The sequence below is a fragment of the Gymnoscopelus microlampas genome (assembly GCF_963454915.1).
Source record: "Gymnoscopelus microlampas genome assembly, chromosome: 21".
Lineage (NCBI taxonomy): Eukaryota > Metazoa > Chordata > Actinopteri > Myctophiformes > Myctophidae > Gymnoscopelus > Gymnoscopelus microlampas.
Genome location: NC_139958.1, coordinates 41,638,236 through 41,657,686, shown reverse-complemented (window position 1 = coordinate 41,657,686; position 19,451 = coordinate 41,638,236). Strand labels below are relative to the sequence as shown.

Sequence of the window (19,451 nt, the reverse complement as noted above, 5' to 3'; positions counted from 1 at the left end):
CACACCAGGGTTGAAGTGGTTCGTAATCACGACTATTTAAAGTGTCATACGTGTAGTGGTGGAAAGTAACTAAGTACATTTACTCAAGTACTGTACTAAAACAAACAAAGTAAGAAAAACAAAATTGTGAAAACGTCCTTTTTTTCTACTCGTCTACATCTCAAAGGCAAATATTGACTTTTTACTCCACTGCAATTACATGACAACTTTAGTTACAAGTTACTTTGTAGATTTAGATTGTCAATGCAAAACATATCAACCCCTTACCTGACTTATACTATGGCTATTCGAAAATAGCAGATCTACAAGCTCACAACGCGCTGTGAGCTTGTAGATCGTCCATTTTTTTTTTAAATCTACAAAATGTGAGAAGAAAGAAGAAAACAGTGAAATGGGACATTCTGCAAAATGAGTGATTTTACTTTGGGCACTTCAAGTGCATTTTAATGCCAACACTTTTATACTTTTACTCAAGTAAAAAATGCAAAACAGGCCTTATACTTCTAACAGGGTATTTCTACTTTGTGTTAACTTAAGTAAAACATCTCTAAGTAGCTGGATACATGGGGGGGCTGCGAGAACAGCAGCAACATCACAAGAAAACCAGTTTCCACACCAACTCTGACAGAAATCTCAAACCTGACGTTCCTGTTTCTGATTTCATCAAAGCATTCTATGTGTGTGTGTGTGTGTGTGTGTGTGTGTGTGTGTGTGTGTGTGTGTGTGTGTGTGTGTGTGTGTGTGTGTGTGTGTGTGTGTGTGTGTGTGTGTGTGTGTGTGTGTGTCTACGTTATCTTCACATTCTATCTGTACGATGCTATGTACATCTGACCCAGGGGTGGAACAAGGACTCAGATTTCTATTTATTTAAGTGGCAACACCACCATATAAAAATGCTCTGTTGCAAGTGAAAGGCCTGTATGCAAAAACTGTACTTAGTAAAAGTACAAAAGCGTTCAAAATATGCCAAAGCAATCACGTTTTTTTTTATGCGTTTAACTTGACCAGGGACAGATCTACACGCTCGTGGAGCTTGTAGATCTGCTATTTTTAAATAGCCCAAGAAGAAGTAACTAGTACCTAAAATGTTCAAATAATTGTAAAAAAGTACCATTTCTGCCTACATGACGTAGTGGAGTAGAAGTATAAAGTTATCGAAAAGAACGGAAATAGTCCACAAGCCTCAACATTGTACTTAAGCACGGTACTTGAGTAAATGTACTTGGTTACTTTCCACCACTGATCTTGCCTAACACTTGCAAACACACCGACAAGGACAGCTAATGGATGATAAAGACATAATAGATAATATTAGATAGACATAATAGATAGAGATTAGATAGATTGAGATAACACCGGGAAGGCGCCTGTGTCATTTTAGATTTTTAGCGTTGGCTGTTCAAAAATTGCAGATATACAAGCTCACAGCTTGTATATCTGCTATTTCTTGAACATTTTTGAAACATCTTGAAAGTTTGAGAACTAACTGACTACTGGCATTTGTAGAATCAGCCTCAGGTCTTGAACTGTGGTGGAGAAAGTACTCAAAATGTTTTACTTAAGTAAAAGTATCAATACTGCAACGTAGAAGTACTCTGTTACAAGTCAAAGTCCGCAATTCGAAATCGACTTGAGTAAAAGTACAAAAGTATAGGTATCAAAATGTACTTAAAGTACCAAAAGTAAAAGTACAACAATGTTTGAAGATCGCAGATCTACAAGCTCACAACGCGTCGAGCTTGCAGATCTGCTATTTTCAAATAGCCTAGGTATAAAAGTGGTAAAGAGGTTAATGTATGTTTTATAATGTAATCATTTATACCTGTAAAGGAACTAGTAACTAAAGTTTTCAAATAACTGCAGTGGAGTAAAAGCACAATATTTGCCTCTGAGGTGTAGTGGAGTAGAAGTAAAAGTATAGACAACAGCAAACACACACAGTAAAGTAAAAAAGCGCCTCAAAATCGTACTCAAGCACAGCACTTGAGTAAATGTACTGAAGTTACTTCACGGCACAGGTTCTCGAATAAAAGAGGCGACCCGGTCCCCAACTCACAGTGCAAGCTGTGCATCTTTGGGGGGGTGAGAGTCAACCCGATCCGCTCTACCAAAGCTTCCGTTGCATTCCTCCCCAAAAAGAGCAGAGAAGAAGAAAAAAAAAAGTCCCGTTTATAATCCAAACAGAACTAGTGCAAAGTCCTCCAGAAAGGCTCCATTCTTCTGTGTGCAAAAAGCTCTGCCTGGGGTTTAGTGGTGTAGATAGAGGGTCTAACAGGAGGGTAGAGTCGTGTGTGTGTGTTTAAATCCACAGGTTAATCCTCTTGCTTGTGTGAGAGGCCACAGGTGCAACGGCGTGACTCTGTGTGGGACTGTTATAGCCTGACTGACTGACTGACTGCGTAGTCACTGCTACTGACCTGACACTGTGTGTGAGTGTGTGGTGTGACTGCGTCTGTGTGTGTGTGTGTGTGTGTGTGTGGGCTGAGCCTAAAGACGCTCGCTCTGACGCTCGCTCTCGCTCTCTCTCTCTCTCTCTCTCTCTCTCTCTGTGCTCTTGCTCTGTCTGTCTGTCTGTCTGTCTGTCTGTCTCTCCCTCTGTCTGTCTGTCTGTCTGTCTGTCTGTCTCTCCCTCTGTCTGTCTGTCTGTCTGTCTGTCTGTCTGTCTCTCCCTCTGTCTGTCTGTCTGTCTGTCTGTCTGTCTGTCTGTCTGTCTGTCTGTCTGTCTGTCTGTCTCTCCCTCTGTCTGTCTGTCTGTCTGTCTGTCTGTCTGTCTCTCCCTCTGTCTGTCTGTCTGTCTGTCTGTCTGTCTGTCTCTCCCTCTGTCTGTCTGTCTGTCTGTCTGTCTGTCTGTCTGTCTGTCTGTCTGTCTGTCTGTCTGTCGCCACTGTCTGTCTGTCTGTCTGTCTCTCCCTCTGTCTGTCTGTCTGTCTGTCTGTCTGTCTGTCTGTCTCTCCCTCTGTCTGTCTGTCTGTCTGTCTGTCTGTCTGTCTGTCTGTCTGTCTGTCTGTCTGTCTGTCTGTCTGTCTCTCCCTCTGTCTGTCTGTCTGTCTGTCTGTCTGTCTGTCTGTCTGTCTGTCTGTCTGTCTGTCTGTCTGTCTGTCTCTCCCTCTGTCTGTCTGTCTGTCTGTTGTAGCTCTCTCTCTCTCTCTCTCTCTCTCTCTCTGTCTCTCTCTCTGTCTCTCTGTCTCTCTGCTATCTCTCTCTCTCTCTGTCTCTCTGCTATCTCTCTCTCTCTCTGTCTCTCTGCTATCTCTCTCTCTATCTGTCTCTCTGCTATCTCTCTCTCTCTCTCTCTCTCTCTCTCTCTCTCTCTCTCTCTCTCTGTCTCTCTGTCTCTCTGTCTCTCTGCTATCTCTCTCTCTCTGCTCTCTGCTCTCTGCTCTCTCTCTCTCTCTCTCTCTCTCTCTCTCTCTCTCTCTCTGTGTCTCTCTCTGCATGCACGGGGTCATGTAGGTGGTTAATGATTAACTGTAGCTCGCTGTGCTGTCAGCGCTGCAGCCTGCTCTAAGTCCTGCCCCTCTTGCCCTGTGTGCGCGCACACACACACACACACACACACACACACACACACACACACACACACACACACACACACACACACACACACACACACACACACACACACACACACACACACACACACACACACGTTTCTCTCTTGTCTCGTTCTCTCTCTCTCTCTGTGTGTGAGAGTGTGTGTGTGCGAGCAAGCAAGCGAGCAAGGGAGGTATTCAGTCTTATGATTAACTTGCAGCGTTTCAAATATTTGCTGAGCGCTGCACTTTGAGGCAGCCAGAGAGGGGGGGGGGGGGGAGGGGACGACACACATCGCTCCTAGAAACCAGTGGGGGAAGTAAATAAGTACACTTAACTTATGCGCTTAAGTACTATTTGGACTTCTACTCCACTCCATCTCAGAGGCAAACATTGTATTTTCTACGCCACTAAAATGACTTGAAAACTTTAGTTACAAGTTACAGGTTTAGATATTTTTTTTCAAAAACATACATTGTTGTTCACTTTGACTAATTGAAATTAGCAGATGTACAAGCTGACTTTTTTAAAAAAAAACCTTTAAGACCGGGAACGCATCTGTGTGTCTTTTTTTAGATTTCTTCGGCTATTCAAAAATAGCAGATCTGCACGCTCATATGAGCTTGTAGATCTGCTATTTTTTTGAAAAATTGTGAACATTTGTGCAAATCTTTGAATATATATATATTTTCTTACTCTGTTACAACTTCTGGGGGTCCCTGAAACAACATATTTTGAGATGGGGGGGGGGGGGGGGGGGGTCCACGGCCAAATACATATCATTTTTGAGAAATTACAGCAACATAATGTTTTTTCAAAAAAGGGTTAGGATTTAGAAGACATTTGTAGAATCCCCCAGAAGCAAAGATTTGAGTTACAAAAAAAAACAATTTAGACCCACAATTTCTCAAAAAAAATAGCAGATATACAAGCTCATAGCGCGGCACTCGGTGCCGCGCTATGAGCTTGTATATCTGCTATTTTTTTAATAGCCAAAAATTTAAAAAAAAATGACTTAGTTCCTTAATGGGTTAACACAATGACCAGTGCAACAAGTTTTAAAAAAATGAAAATAATAATTGGACCCCCTCCAAACGGACGCACGCCCTCCCCTGTGAAACGTTGCCGTCCCACAAAGGGGGGCCCCGGGCCGCAGTTTTGGAACCTAGTGCTATAGGCGAACGGCCGGTGGGTTTTAACAAGCAAGCGCTCTGTGGAAGAGCAGGGGCCGGCTTCCCAGCCAACCAGAACTAAGCGGTGACCCTTTGTCACATATACTTAAAATAGACACCCAGTAACTGGGAGGAAGAGCGCGCGCGCGCACACACACACACACACACACATGCACGCGCGCGCACGCACACCGTCGGAATTTGAATCCTGGAAAGTAACAGTTTTTGGACATAATAGGTTCCCCCCCCCCCCCGACAGGGACGTAAAAAAAAAAATGTTCCAATGGCTCCAACGTAGTTATTATTTACTCTCTTGCTAATGCTTTTCGATGGTTCAATATTTATAAAACCAAGTACAAACGTAAAAGTACTCGTTGTGCAGAATGTCCCGTTTCACAAGTTCAAAATGTATTAAAAAATCACACCCGGTGTGAAGTGGGCGGTGTGTGGTCATCACAACATGACTCACTTTAAAAAAAGGATAAATGACTTTTTTTAAAGTCCATACTGCTATTCATAGGGCTGCACATGTGTCATGTGTTTCGCTAGCCAATCACAGTCCTGAATTTGCAAAGTCAGCCAATCACATTACAGTTAGTGGTGATGACACTAGCTGTAATGTGATTGGCTGACTTTGCAAAAGTATCGATTTGCATTAACAATGGAAGGGTTAGGGGTATACAAATTTTGTGGTCGGTGTACAAAACTCACTTATAGGGGGCGGCTACACCGCCCCAAAAATCCTTTGAAAATAGCCGATCTACAAGCTCACAATGTGCTATTTTCAAATGGCCAAAACATATGTGGCTAGTGTGTTTTGCAAAAATAATCAAAGTCCAAAAAAGTAACTAGTAACTAAAGTTTTCAAAGAATTGTCATGAAGTAAAAGTACAATGTTTGCCTCTGAGGAGTAGAAGTAAAAGTACTGAAAACTGGAAACACCCCAGTAAAGTAAAAATACCTCAAAATTGTACTTAAGTACAGTACTTGAGTGAATGTACTTTACACCACTGCACAGGTGCATGTAGGAGCCCAGTTTCCCTCCTTCCAGGAAACCCAGGCGAAACGATGCGTTTAGCCAAAGGCCCGAGAGCATCCTCAGGGACACTCATCACCCTCGTGGCCCACTGTCTGTTCACGCACCACTGCTACGGCCACAGCCAGGCCAAAAAGGCCAGACCAGTATCAGTGTCAGGAAACACAACACCAGGCCTTCTGAAAAGGTGCCGCCAGGACTGTTGAACGAGCGCTTACAGACTTTGCCAACCCTGCCCGACCCTCGCATGCATGTTTGATGAAGCCATTTGTGCAAAAAAAATTGTATACGTCTCTGCAGGTTTTTAACCCATTAAGACCCGGGAACACATCCGTGTCATTTTCAGATTTCTTTGGCCGTTCAAAAAAATTGCAGAAATTCAAGCTCATAGCGAGTGCCGCGCTATGAGCTTGTAGATCTGCTATTTTTCTGAAAAATCTTTGCGCAAATATTTGAGTATATCTTTTTTTTTAGCGGTGCCAACCGCTCTATATCTGACTTTGTCTGTGTGTCCGTGTGTCCGTGTGTCTGTCCGGGTGTGTGTCTGCCCCATAAACAAATATTGATGACAACATCAATACGGGGCTCATCAAAGGCACCCGCTTCCTTCACACAGGGTGTGATTTTTACTCAAATCTCTGCTTCTGGGGGTCCCTGGATCAACATATTTTGAGATAGGGGTCCGCGCGGCCAAATACATATCATTTTGGGGGTCTTTGACATTTAAAAGTTTGAGAATGCACTGATATAGAAACATACGTTTTTCAAAAAAATCGGCTATCGGCCAACAGCTGAAGCATAACATATAGTTACAGTGATTTATAGTGAAGTTATATTACTGTCACTCGTTTTACGTGGGGCGGCCTGGAACCCCCTCAAGGCCCCCTGGACCACACTTTGAGAACCACTGCTCTTAACCCATTAAGACCTGGAACTGTGTCATTTTTAGATTTGAGCTAAAAAGCATTATTTTACACTTTGGGCAATTCAAAAATAGCAGATCTACAAGCTCATAGCGCGGCACCGAGTGCCGCGCTACGAGCTTGTAGATCTGCTATTTTTGAAAAATCGTGAAAATGTGTGCAAATCTTTGAACATATATATTTTTAAAGCGAACAGTTTTAACTCAAATCTTTGCCTCTGGGGGGTCCCTGGAACAAAAAAAAATTGATGGGGGTCCACGGCCAAATTATATATAATTTTGGGGGTCCTTGACATGAAAAAGATTGAGCACCACTGATATAGAAACATACGTTTTTCAGAATACTGTTGAGCTTTAGGAGACATGTAGAATCGGCTTCAGGTCTCAATGGGTTAAAGTCAACCTAGAGTCTAGTCTAGTCTGCTACTAGTGAGTAAAGTACAGTCTCTACTGCCCAGCAGAGACTGTACTTTACTTTACTAGTAGACTGGACAGAGCAACTACTGACCAGAAAAAAAAAACGTATTTAGACCTTCTACATACAGTAACAGTGAATATAATCATAATATAATAATAACTCAGTAACGTACCTGGAGCGGCCTGGCTTTCCCTCCATTCGCTGGTGACCAGAGCCTCGATGATCTTGACGTGAGCGTCCAGGCTGGGTTCACAACTACGCAACATAAAAGATGAAATAACGTTACACTGGGTTCACAACTACGCAACATAAAAGATGAAATAAAGTTACACTGGGTTCACAACTACACAACATAAAAGATGAAATAAAGTTACACTGGGTTCACAACTACACAACATAAAAAGATAAATAAAGTTACACTGGGTTCGCAGCTACACAGTGGTACGGTGGAAAAAGTACAAGTAAAAAAAATGGCATCAAAATGTATTTAAAGTACCAATAGTAGAAAGTACTCATTATGCAGAATGTCCCGTTTGACAAGTTTTCAAATGTATAAAAATAGCAGACCTACAAGCTCACAATGCGACGCATTGTGAGCTTGTAATGTTAATGTAAATCGTCTATTTTCAAATGGCCAAAATGTAAGTAGGGCTGAAGTGGTTTAAAAGTACAATATTTGCCTCTGAGATGTAGTGGAGTAGAAGTAAAAGTACAGAAAATTAGAAATACTCCAGTAAAGTAAAAAATACCCCCCAAAAAAACCTTAAATACAGTGCTTGAGTAAATGTACTTAGTTACAAAAAAATATATACTTCTCGATTATTTTATTCACCTACATGAGCCGGATTAAGTTGGTTATTGGTTTTAATTGCCCCGCCCTCGTTCACAGCTACACAAAGAAAGAAGTTACATGAAGTCAGCAGTTTCCACCAAAGCTGGAGGGCCCTCCTTGTCTATTTAACCTGAGCAGGTTTCTAGGGAAACCAAACACTGTGCGGGCGCAGCAAGGATATTAGAGTAAACTAAAAATAACCCAACAACCGAAACTAGAATAAGAACATGTTAAATAACTGAAACAATAATACAAAATCGTGGCTTTGAAATGAAACGATAATGGTGTGCTTCCAAGGCTAACCAAAACAAACTCAAATAATAGAGAAAATGTCCGAAGTTTTAGACTCTGACAATATTTCATAAGCTACCGTATATGCCTACTATCTTGGTGGTATGTTTTTTTTTATTACATTTAGATTTCTTTGGCTATTCAAAAATAGCAGATATACAAGCTCAGCTTGTAGATCTGCTATCTTTTTTTTTAAAGTAGTGAAAATGTGTGCAAATCTTTAAATATATATATTTTTAAAGCGAACATTTGTAAAAGATTTTGTTCCAGGGAGAAGCAAAGATTTGAGTTACAAATGTTCACTTGCAAAGATTTGAGTTACAAATGTTCACTTGCAAAGATTTGAGTTACAAATGTTCATTTGCAAAGATTTGAGTTACAAATGTTCGCTTTGAAAAACACATGTATTCGAGATTTTTCCAAAAAAATCATGAGATACAGTATATGCCTACTATCTTGGGTGGCTTGATGGTATGTTGTTTTTATTTCATTTAGATTTCTTTGGCTATTCAAAAATAACAGATATACAAGCTCATAGCGTGGCACCGAGTGCCGCGCTATGAGCTTGTAGATCTGCTATTTTTTTTTTTTTTAAGTAGTGAAAATGTGTGCAAATCTTTAAATACATATTTTTTAAAGCGAACATTTGTAAAAGATTTTGTTCCAGGGAGAAGCAAAGATTTGAGTTACAAATGTTTGCTTTGAAAAACACATGTATTCGCGGTGCTGCGCTACGAGCTTGTAGATCTGCTATTTTTTCCGAATGGCCCAGAGAAATCTAAAAATGACAAGAGACGCGTCACCGGGTTGAGTGGGCGTTTGTCCTTTTTTTAAAATCTTTTTCGCAGGATAAAGAAACGAAACGAGCCGATTTGAAACCGCAGCGAAATCGAAAACAAAACGAACGAGGCCCAAACCCTAACGACCTCGCAGCTGCAGCAGCTGCATCATCAGCAGCAGCACGGCCCGTCGCAGAGCGAAGCTATGTACGCCGAGTCCTTGCACGGCCACGGTGTAGCATGCATGTGAGAGACTGAAAGTGTATTCACGCGGCTGCACGTGCATGACACGTCAGTGCTTTCAGGAAGGCGCGCACGTGTGTGTGTGTGTGTGTGTGTGTGTGTGTGTGAGGTGGTGTAAAGTAACTAAGTACATTTACTCAAGCACTGTACTTAAGTAACATTTTTGAGGTGTTTTCTTTTACTTTACTGGAGTATTTCCAATTGTCTATACTTTTACTTCTACTCCACTACATCTCAGAGGCGAATATTATACTTTTACTCCACTACAGTTATTTGACAACTTTAGTTACTAGTTACTTTGCAGATATCGATTATTATTCTTAAAAGATACATGACCCACTTCAGCCCTATATAAGTTTCGGCCATTTGAAAATAGCCGATCTACAAGCTCACAGTGCGTCGCGTCGCGACGCACTGTGAGCTTGTAGATCTGCTATTTTCCAAAAGATTTTAATATTTTTTTTTACATTTGAAAACTCGTGAAATGAGACATTCATACATAATGAGTACTTTCTACTTTGGAACTCTAAGTGCATTTTGATATGTTTGTACTTTTACTCAAGTAAAATCAGAATTTCGGACTTTTACTTGTAACAGAGTATTTCTACATTGCGGTATTGATACTTTTACTTAAAGTAAAACAACCATTTAGTACTTTTTCCACCACTGTGTGAGTGTGTTTGTGTTACTATTCTTGTGAGGACCAAATGTCCCCGCACGTAGGCCTATAGTAGAATTTGACAAATAGATCATAGATGCCAATAGGGGAGGAACCATTTCCCTGGTCCTCCTCACTAGATAAATGGCTGTTTTATGGTTAAAAAAACCCCAGAAAGAGTGTTAGAGATAGGTTCAGAATTAGTGTTAGGATTAAGGCTTTTAGGAGTTAGTTGTAGGTATTAGAGATTAGAGTGATATCATGCCTGCTTTATAATATATACTATAAAATAGACGATCTACAAGCTGGTATAGATGAGCTATTTTTCAGCTTTAGGCTTACAATAAAAATGGTAAAAACACATTTAAAAATGGCGTTCATTAAATTGCTGTCCTAAAATGTTGATGTCCTACAAGATGCAAACAGACAAGGCATAGGACCACAATGGAAACAAGTCCCCTTTAGTCTCGAAATTTCGAAAATGTGTGCAAATCTTTGAATATATATATATTTAAGACCCGAGGCCGATTCTACAAAATGTCTTGGCTCAAACTTTTTCCATGTCAATTAACACATTGAGTGCCAGGGGTTTTTCAAAACAGGGTACCTCCAGTGGCTGGATTTTTAACCATTTTTGAACCCTTTTCAAGTAGTCACAAAACATTTTCAGTGATCACCGTCCTCACGGTGATACCCTCATTACACACATAGAGGTCTCGTACAATCCGGGGAAAAAGATTAAAAACATTCGGTAATCCGTTCCATAGTTGCAGCCAGTTGAAAATAGTCGAAAATACATCGTAAAAACAAGAAGTACACAGGAGCCGAGATACAGGCTTTTGAAGTCATAAGTTAACCAGGAAGTGGATTGGAGTTTTTTTCTTTTTTTTTCATATTTTTGCCCAAAAACGGCCATAACCGTTTTTGGCACACCTCGTTTGGATTATGAAAAACGGTCCGGACCGTTTTTGGCACTCAATGTGTTAAGGACTCCCAAAATGATATGTATTAAAAAGTCCAGGGACTTTTAATACAGGGACAAGACAACCCACCTGGCGGCCTGGTGCCTGAACAGCATGGGGCCGAAGATCTCGGCCAGGGCGCGGGCCGTGAGCAGGTTCCTGGGCGCGTGGTGGCACACGCGGGCCAGGTGGCGCAGCAGACAGTGCAGCGCCAGCCAGTACTGGCCGGGGAGGCCCGGCGAAGCGGCCACGCCGCGCAGCAACGCCGCGCACTCCTCCGGGTTGGACACCTCTGTTATTGGGGGAAACATGGGGACAGCGTTAAGTACTCGAATGTTTTAATGAAGTAAAAGTATCGATAATGCGATGCTCTGTTACGGGTGAAAAGTCCCGGAATTCAAAATGTACCTGAGTAGAAGTACAAAAGTATTGGTATCAAAATGTACTTAAAGTACCAAAAGTAGAAAGTACTCATTATGCAGAATGTCCCATTTCACGTTTTCAAATGTGTAAAAATTCTTTGGAAAATAGCAGATCTACAAGCTCACAATGCGTCGCGCTGCGACGCATTGTGAGCTTGTAGATCGGCTATTTTCAAATGGCCGAAATGTATACATAGGGCGGAAGTGGTTAATGTAGAAGTAAAAGTACTGAAAATTGGAAATACTCCAGTAAAGTAAAAAATACCTAGAATTTTGGGGGCCTTTGACATGAAAACAAGTTTGAGATATTATAGCAACAATACGTTTTTCAGAAAACTCGTAGGATTTAGACATTTGTAGAATCCCCAAAAGCAAAGTTTTGAGTTACAAATGTTTGCCCAAAAATAATAATACATACATTCAAAGATTTGCAAACATTTTCACGATTTCTCAAAAAAAAAAAGAGGCAGATCTACAAGCTCACACGAGCCCTAATTCAGTTCATAGTGTCAGCCATACGAGGGCTGAGGATGTGAGTTGAATGGAGAGGAAGGAACAAAGTCGGTGGTTTAGCAACGCATGCTTTTGAAAGCGCCGTGTGGTCACAACGATTGCAAGGCACGCCGCGCCCCGATAGGCTGTCGACAACGAGTGCAAGAGGCACGCCGCCGCGCGATTGGCCCGTCGACAAACGACTACGCGCCTCGGCTTGGCTTTCACAGATGAAGCAGATAAAACCTTTCAGGGCTTGTTTTAGTTTCTATTAACCACAAATGTTCCTGTTTCTGATCACGTGACTGCAAGAGGACGTGTGTGTGTGACTGTGTGTGTGTGTGTGTGTGTGTGTGTGTGTGTGTGTGTGTGTGTGTGTGTGTGTGTGTGTGTGCTTGCATTTCTTTACTTGCGAGGGGCGAATGCCCCAAGTATATAGAATAATTTAGACAAATAGACATTTTGAGAGCACTCCTGGTCCTTGTTTTATGCTTTGCGATCAGGAAAAGATTGGGGTTGCGGTTAGGGTTTAGACATTTAGGGGTTAGGGTTTGGAGTTATGCCAGATTTATACTTAAGTTTGCGTGTGAGCTTGTAGATCGGCAATTTTCGATATGACAATTTTTAGGCTTTAGGATTGGGGTTTAAAATGGCCAAACACATTCTGGTGTCCTCGCAAGTAGGCCTATAGTAATACAAGGTCTGTGTGCGTGCACGTGTGTGTGTGTGTGTGTGTGTGTGTGTGTGTGTGCGCGCGCTCGTGCGCGCGCCAGATACAAAAGCAGATCAAATAGACTAGTGTGGTTCTCTAAACAGTCAAGTCAAGGACCCCCAAATTATTAAGGCCACAGACCCCCTATTTGATAAGATATTCAGTGCCAAGGACCGCCCTAAGATAAGATTTTGTGTTGCGAGATAAGATTTAGTACAGAATTATACAACAGTCTACCTCTATCGTCTGTCTCTATTCACAGAACACAACACTGCTTACCGCCTGTAAAACTGCTGTGTGACATAATAACACATAATCATATGACATAATAATAAACTGACTCTGATTCCATGGCAACAGCTGGAGAGAATGATCGTTGTGTTAACCCATTATGACTTGGAACGCATCTGTGTCATTTTTTTGATTTCTTTGGCTATTCAATAATAGCTAGATATACAAGCTCATAGCTTGTATATCTGAGCTTGTATATCTGCTATTTCTTTTGAAAATTCGTGGAAGATTTGTGCAAACCTTTGAACATATATATATATATATTTTGAAAGAGAACATTTGTAACTCGAATCTTTGCTTCTGGGGGGTCCCTGGAACACAAATATTTTGAGATGGGGGGGGGCAAATACATATAATTTTGGGTGGTCCTTGACATGAAAAAAGTTTGAAAACCACCGATATGGCAACATACGTTTAAAAAAATATATATATATATATATTAGGATTTAGAGACATTTGTAGAATCCCCAGAAGAAAATGTTCGCTTTCAACATTCAAACATTTTCAAGATTTTTCAAAAATAGCAGATCTACAAGATCATAGCCGAGTGCCGTGGCTATGAGCTTGTATATCTGCTATTTTTGAATAGCCAAAGAAATCTAAAATGACACCGATTCTTTCCCAGTTTTCCCAGTCTGAGAGAGAACCCAAACTCGCTTTGTTTCATCCGAGGGTCAACAAGTACACGCGGTGACAAGACCTTTTTGCTGGGTCTGGTGAGTTTGTGTTCAAAGGTACAGGAGGTCAACAGCAGGCCAGTGGCATTATTACGTCAGCGCTCCTTGTCCAGAGACAATTATTAACCCATTGAGACCTGAAGCCGATTCTACATGTCTCCTAAATCTCAACAGTATTCTCAAAAACGTATGTTTCTATATCAGTGGTGCTCAATCTTTTTCATTTCAAGGACGCCCACAATGATATGTATTTGGCCGCGGACCCCCATCAAAATATTTTGTTCCAGGGACCCCCCAGAAGCAAAGATTTGAGTTAAAAAAGTTCGCTTTAAAACAATATTTATTCAAAGATTTGCACACATTTTCACGATTTTTCAAAAATAGCAGATCTACAAGCTCGTAGCGCGGCACTCGGTGCCGCGCTATGAGCTTGTAGATCTGCTATTTTTGAATAGCCCAAAGTGTAAAATAATGCTTTTTAGCTCAAATCTAAAAATGACACAGTTCCAGGTCTTAATGGGTTAACTAAGGTACAGTGTACCTTTGTGCTCCTCTACCCGTCTAAAATAAAGGTGGTGTCAGCTGTATTTATTTTTGGTTAAAACAAAAAAAAGGTTCACGTTCTGAGCTTGTAGATCAGAAGGAAAAACATTTGGAAAATTCTGAATAATTTTTAAATCTTCTCTTCGGGGTGGTCTCTGGCACCAAATGTTTTCAGATGGGGGGGGTCCATGGATTTTGGGGGTCCTTGACGTGAACATTTTTAACCTCTGGTTAGGCAACGGCACAACTCAAGACCACAACCCGATCCTAGACCGGGAAAGAATAGGTGTCATTTTTAGATTTCTTTGGTTATTCAAAAATAGCAGATATACAAGCTCACAGTGCGCTGAATATATGTATTCTTAAAGTGAAAATTTGTAACTCAAATCTTTGCTTCTGAGGGGGTCCCTAGAACAACACATTTTGAGATGGGGGTCCACGACCAAATACATTTAATTTTGGGGGTCCTTGACATGAAAAAGATTGAGAACCACTGATATATATATAGCAACATACGTTTTTTTCAAAAAAGACATTAGTAGAATCCCCCAGAAGCAAAGATGCGAGTTAAAAATGTTCACTTCAAAAACACATTCAAAGATGTGGGCAAATTCTCACAATTTCTCAAAAATAGCAGATCTACAAGCTCGTAGCGCGGCACTCGGTGCCGCGCTATGAGCTTGTAGATCTGCTATTTTTGAATAGCGCGAAGAAATCTCAAAATGACACACAGATGCGTTCCCGGTCTAAACGGGTTCCGTTTTCTCGCTCCGCAGCAGTTGAACATGGATGGCTGCGGGTGGGGATCGCTATAAACTCACCGTTGGCGGTGAGGACCAGTTGAACGTGGATGGCTGTGGGGATGACGGGCTGAGGCAGGTCTTGCAGGTATCGACGCAGACCGTCACAGAGCGTGGCCAGTTCCAGCTGCTCCAGCTCTGCCGAGGGCTGATCTGTGACACAAAACAAAGGCACACGCGCGCACCCACACACACACACACACGCACATCGACATTATACCCGGTATCTCAAAGGCAGGCCAAAGATTGGGGACGTTATTGTTTATTATTACTACTACTACTACTTACTACCAGTGGTGGAAAGTAACTAAGTACATTTACTTAAGTAGGCCTACTGTACTTGAGTCCAATTTTGAGGTCTTTTTTTACTTTACTTGAGTATTTCCAATTCCCACTACTTTCACTTCTACTCCACTACATCTCAGAGGCAAATATTGTACTTTTACTCCACTACAATTATTTGAAAACATTAGTTACTATAGATTTGGATTATTATTACAAAACACACATTAACCACTTCAGCCCTATATACATTTCGGTCATTTGAAAATAGCCGATCTACAAGCCCACAATGCGATTTTCAATAGATTTTTATACATTTGAAAACGTGTGAAATGGGACATTCTGCATAATGAGTACGTTCTACTTTTGGTTCTTTAAGTACATTTTGATACCAATACTTTTGTACTTTTACTCAAGTACATTTTGAATTCCGGACTTTCACTTGTAACAGAGCATTTCTACATTGCAGTATTGATACTTTCACTTAAGTAAGAAATGTGAGTACCTTTTCCACCACTGCTGGCATCTCAAAAGCACCCCAAAGATTGGGGACATTATTATTATTAACTACTACCACTACTACTACTACTACTATTATTATTTTCATTGTAAGTATACGTACCACATTCAAAACACTGTCGGACCTCCAGGCCCCCCCCAGCAGTGAACGTCCTGTACAGCGTGGGGTTATCCAGACCTTTTTTGAAAGAATCAAACACAACCTGTGAGTCACGCGCCAAAAAGGCACCAGATGTCTTTCCTCCCCAAGATCATACGAGCTTTTCCAGAAGTAATACAAACTTGTTTATAGAAACTGTTTGATGTGTTTTGATGTTTGACGATTTGTTTGAGTTTATTTTAACAGAGCGGTCCATAATTCATGCTGTTACGCAACGATGTTTTCTAATAAAACTTGAACTTGGACGTCAGAAATGACATCAGCTACTTGAGTAAAAGCACGAAAGTATTGGCATGGAAATGTGCTTAAAGTACCAATAGTAAAAGTACTAAAATGTTTGAAAATAGCCTAGGTATTAAAATCGGGCTGAAGTGGTTAATGTATGTTTTATAATGTAATCATGTATATCTGCAAAGTAACTAGCAACTAAAGTTGTCAAATAATTGTTGTGGAGTAAAAGTACAATATTTGCCTCTGACATGTAGTGGGGTAGAAGTATTACATTAGCTGCTGTCGCAAAGGCCGTGTGTGTGTGTGTGTGTGTGTGTGTGTGTGTGTGTGTGTGTGTGTGTGTGTGTGTGCGTGTGCGTGTGTGTCTGATAGACGATCTATCATAACAGATGGAATATAAACAGCAGTGAGTGATATGCGGCAGGCTGCTGGGTTGAGCTGACCTTTCCTCTCGATGGCTTCCAGCAATTTGGACAACATGGGTGGAGCCGTCTCTGGAAGGACAAACTGCTCCGTCAGGTCCAGCAAGCAGCCTGCTGGCACAGACACAAAACTCAATGTAACAGTGCAAACGAGCACCCTCGTGGTACAGACACAAAACTCTGTGTAACAGTGCAACTAATCTCTCAGATTCTGCTCTCCGATTGAATCTGTCGGGGGTTCGTCATAACGCGTACGCACTGGCCTACAAGTGGGCGTGCCCTCAGATCAGGAAGCAGGCCGCGCTTTACCCAATCAAATGCAGTGGCCGGGATTTACTGTCTGCGCTCTCGCTTCCCACTGAAAACAAACCGAAAGTCATTTAACAATAGCGTCCGCGGAGCAGACAAAACCACGGAAAGATGTTCACATTTTAACTTGCTCTTTCATCATAGAAACAAGTGGGCTTATAACCAAAACCATCCATGTTCTTCTGGGAGAAGTGGTGTTAGTGTTCCGTGTAGAAATATTGTTAGTGGGAATGAAAACATAAGCGCACCACCGGAAGTGGAGCGCTGAAGGCAGACCAAAAACCCATGGTTTCCTTGCGCACGGGTGCTACGTTGAGCTCCTCCCAGAGCCAAGTGAAAGAGTAAAAAACAGCAGAGGGTGCTGTTTTTCCTTTTTACTTGGCGATGGGTTCCCAGATTGCAGTGCAACAAGCACCCTGGTGGTACAGACACAAAACTCTGTGTAACAGTGCAACAAGCACCCTGGTGGTACAGACACAAAACTCTGTATAACAGTGCAACAAGCACCCTGGTGGTACAGACACAAAACTCTGTATAACAGTGCAACAAGCACCCTGGTGGTACAGACACAAAACTCTATGTAACAGTGCAACAAGCACCCTGGTGGTACAGACACAAAACTCTGTATAACAGTGCAACAAGCACCCTGGTGGTACAGACACAAAACTCTGTGTAACAGTGCAACAAGCACCCTGGTGGCACAGACACAAAACTCTGTGTAACAGTGCAACAAGCACCCTGGTGGTACAGACACAAAACTCTGTGTAACAGTGCAACAAACACCCTGGTGGTACAGACACAAAACTCTGTGTAACAGTGCAACAAACACCCTGGTGGTACACTGGTACAGACACAAAACTCTGTGTAACAGTGCTCTGTCAGGTCAGTTACAAACACACAACTCTGTGTTCAGCAACCTGGTGGTACACATGGAATGAAGCAAAAGATAAAGTCTCACGACTGTAACATTTTTTTTGTCAGGCCCAAGTCCTGTCCTAATCTGCGATTTGTGAAAACGGCGCGAAAGGAGCCGTTTCATAAACAATTAGCACTATGCGTGGAATTATGTTTAGGTAATATCATTCTAAACCAGTGGCTCTCAAACTTGTTTTAATTTCAACGACCCCCCATAACTCTGAGAGCGTACAAATGGAACCAAATGGACCCGTGAGGGTCCATTTGGTTCCATTTGTACACTCTCAGAGTTACAGTCCGCCGCCATAGAAGACACGCAGGCTTCTGTGGAATCCAAATGAGTGAAGTGAGTGGAGGCGGCTGAGAACTTCACACACACGCTAATACTAACAGTGTTCTGTCAGGTCCCACAAAGCACCCTGGTGGTACAAGGCCAGAACTCAGTGGTTCTCAACCTGTGGCCTGGGGCCAGTGGTGGAAAAAAGTACTCAAATTCTTTACTTAACACATTGGCTGCCATTGACGCAGATCTGCGTTCTTTCAAAAACATTTTTTTTTTCAAAATAAAAGTTTTTTTTTTTTTTTAATTAAAAAAAACAAAACAAAGACCAATGAGATATGATTTACCGAAGATTTAGACTCCCATCCACTTCCTTGTACCTTAAAACTTAAAAATTCTGTATCTCGGCTCCTAAGTGCTTTTTTTTCTCATTGAAAAAGTCTGGCAGCCTACTGTAGGAAAAAAATTAAAAAGCTGGCAGCCAAATTAAGTAAAAATACCAAATACTGCAATTTCTTAGAAACATCGAAAGGCGATCCGAGCCAGAACACGATCAATGGATTGATCACAACATGCTCTGAAAATGGACGGAGCTTTTTGGGGTTATACGAGCTGAAAAAGGATCCCTCCTGAACTAACCCCCTGCTGTATAGCGTACAACGGAATTCAATTCAACTTTTTAATTCACAATTTTAGGCATTTAGCAGACAGGCATTTTTGACTATTTTGAAAAAAACATTTCAAAATAGTTCAAATAGCCGATCTGCAAGTCCACAACGTATCGGCTATTTTCACTGTTTTAAAAATAGTAAGAAAAAAAGCCTTAAAGGACAACTTTGGTTTTTTACAACCAAGGTTTATATTTTAGCTTGTAATTAAAGTAAATAAATGATGAGTGTAATTTTTTTTCCATTTACTGCTTTCTATAGTTTTAGCATTTTTTGCGATATTTTTTACAGTGGGCGGGGGCATTCTGTCCGGTGGCTAAATATGCCTTTTTTACACAATAAAAAAGGTCCGGCTGTCTGAGATGGCCAGATGTGAGTTATTGGGGGCTAGAAGAGCTACTGTAAATAATAATAAAGAAAACGCCGGGTTAATGTGTTAAAAAAATGCATATTTAGCCACCGGACAGAATGCCCCCGCCCACTGTGAAAACACTGTAAAAAAGATTGTGAAAATTGCTAAAACTATAGAAAGCAGTAAATTTAAATTTTTTAACACTCATCTTTTATTTACTTTAATTACAATCTAAAACATAAACATTGGTTGTAAAAAAACAAAGTTGTCCTTTAACCCATTGAGACCTGGAACTGTCTCGTTTTTAGATTTGAGCTAAAAAGCATTATTTTACACTTTGGGCTATTCAAAAATAGCAGATCTACAAGCCGCGCTGTGAGCTTGTAGATCTGCTATTTTTGAAAAATCGTGAAAATGTGTGCAAATCTTTGAATATATATATTTTTAAAGCAAACATTTTTAACTCAAATCTTTGCTTCTGGGGGGTCCCTGGAACAAAATCTTTTGATGGGGGTCCGCGGCCAAATAC

The 19,451-nt window shown here is 41.2% G+C and overlaps 1 protein-coding gene across 2 annotated transcripts in view; it reads right to left on the bottom strand.

Moving 5' to 3' along the window:
* The window catches only part of pik3r1 (phosphoinositide-3-kinase, regulatory subunit 1 (alpha)), a 77,494-nt gene that overhangs the window by 15,990 nt on the left and 42,053 nt on the right, over window positions 1–19,451 (bottom strand). The window contains exons 4-8 of one of the 2 annotated variants that reach the window (XM_084046280.1): window positions 16,420–16,509; window positions 15,689–15,763; window positions 14,806–14,937; window positions 10,938–11,139; window positions 7,255–7,337 (exon numbers count right to left, since the gene is read on the bottom strand). In XM_084046280.1, coding sequence (XP_083902406.1) covers window positions 7,255–7,337; window positions 10,938–11,139; window positions 14,806–14,937; window positions 15,689–15,763; window positions 16,420–16,509 — 582 coding nt within the window. Of the gene's footprint in view, window positions 1–2,056; window positions 2,250–7,254; window positions 7,338–10,937; window positions 11,140–14,805; window positions 14,938–15,688; window positions 15,764–16,419; window positions 16,510–19,451 lie in introns of those variants that run through there. The other variant, XM_084046281.1, reaches the window with a different exon arrangement.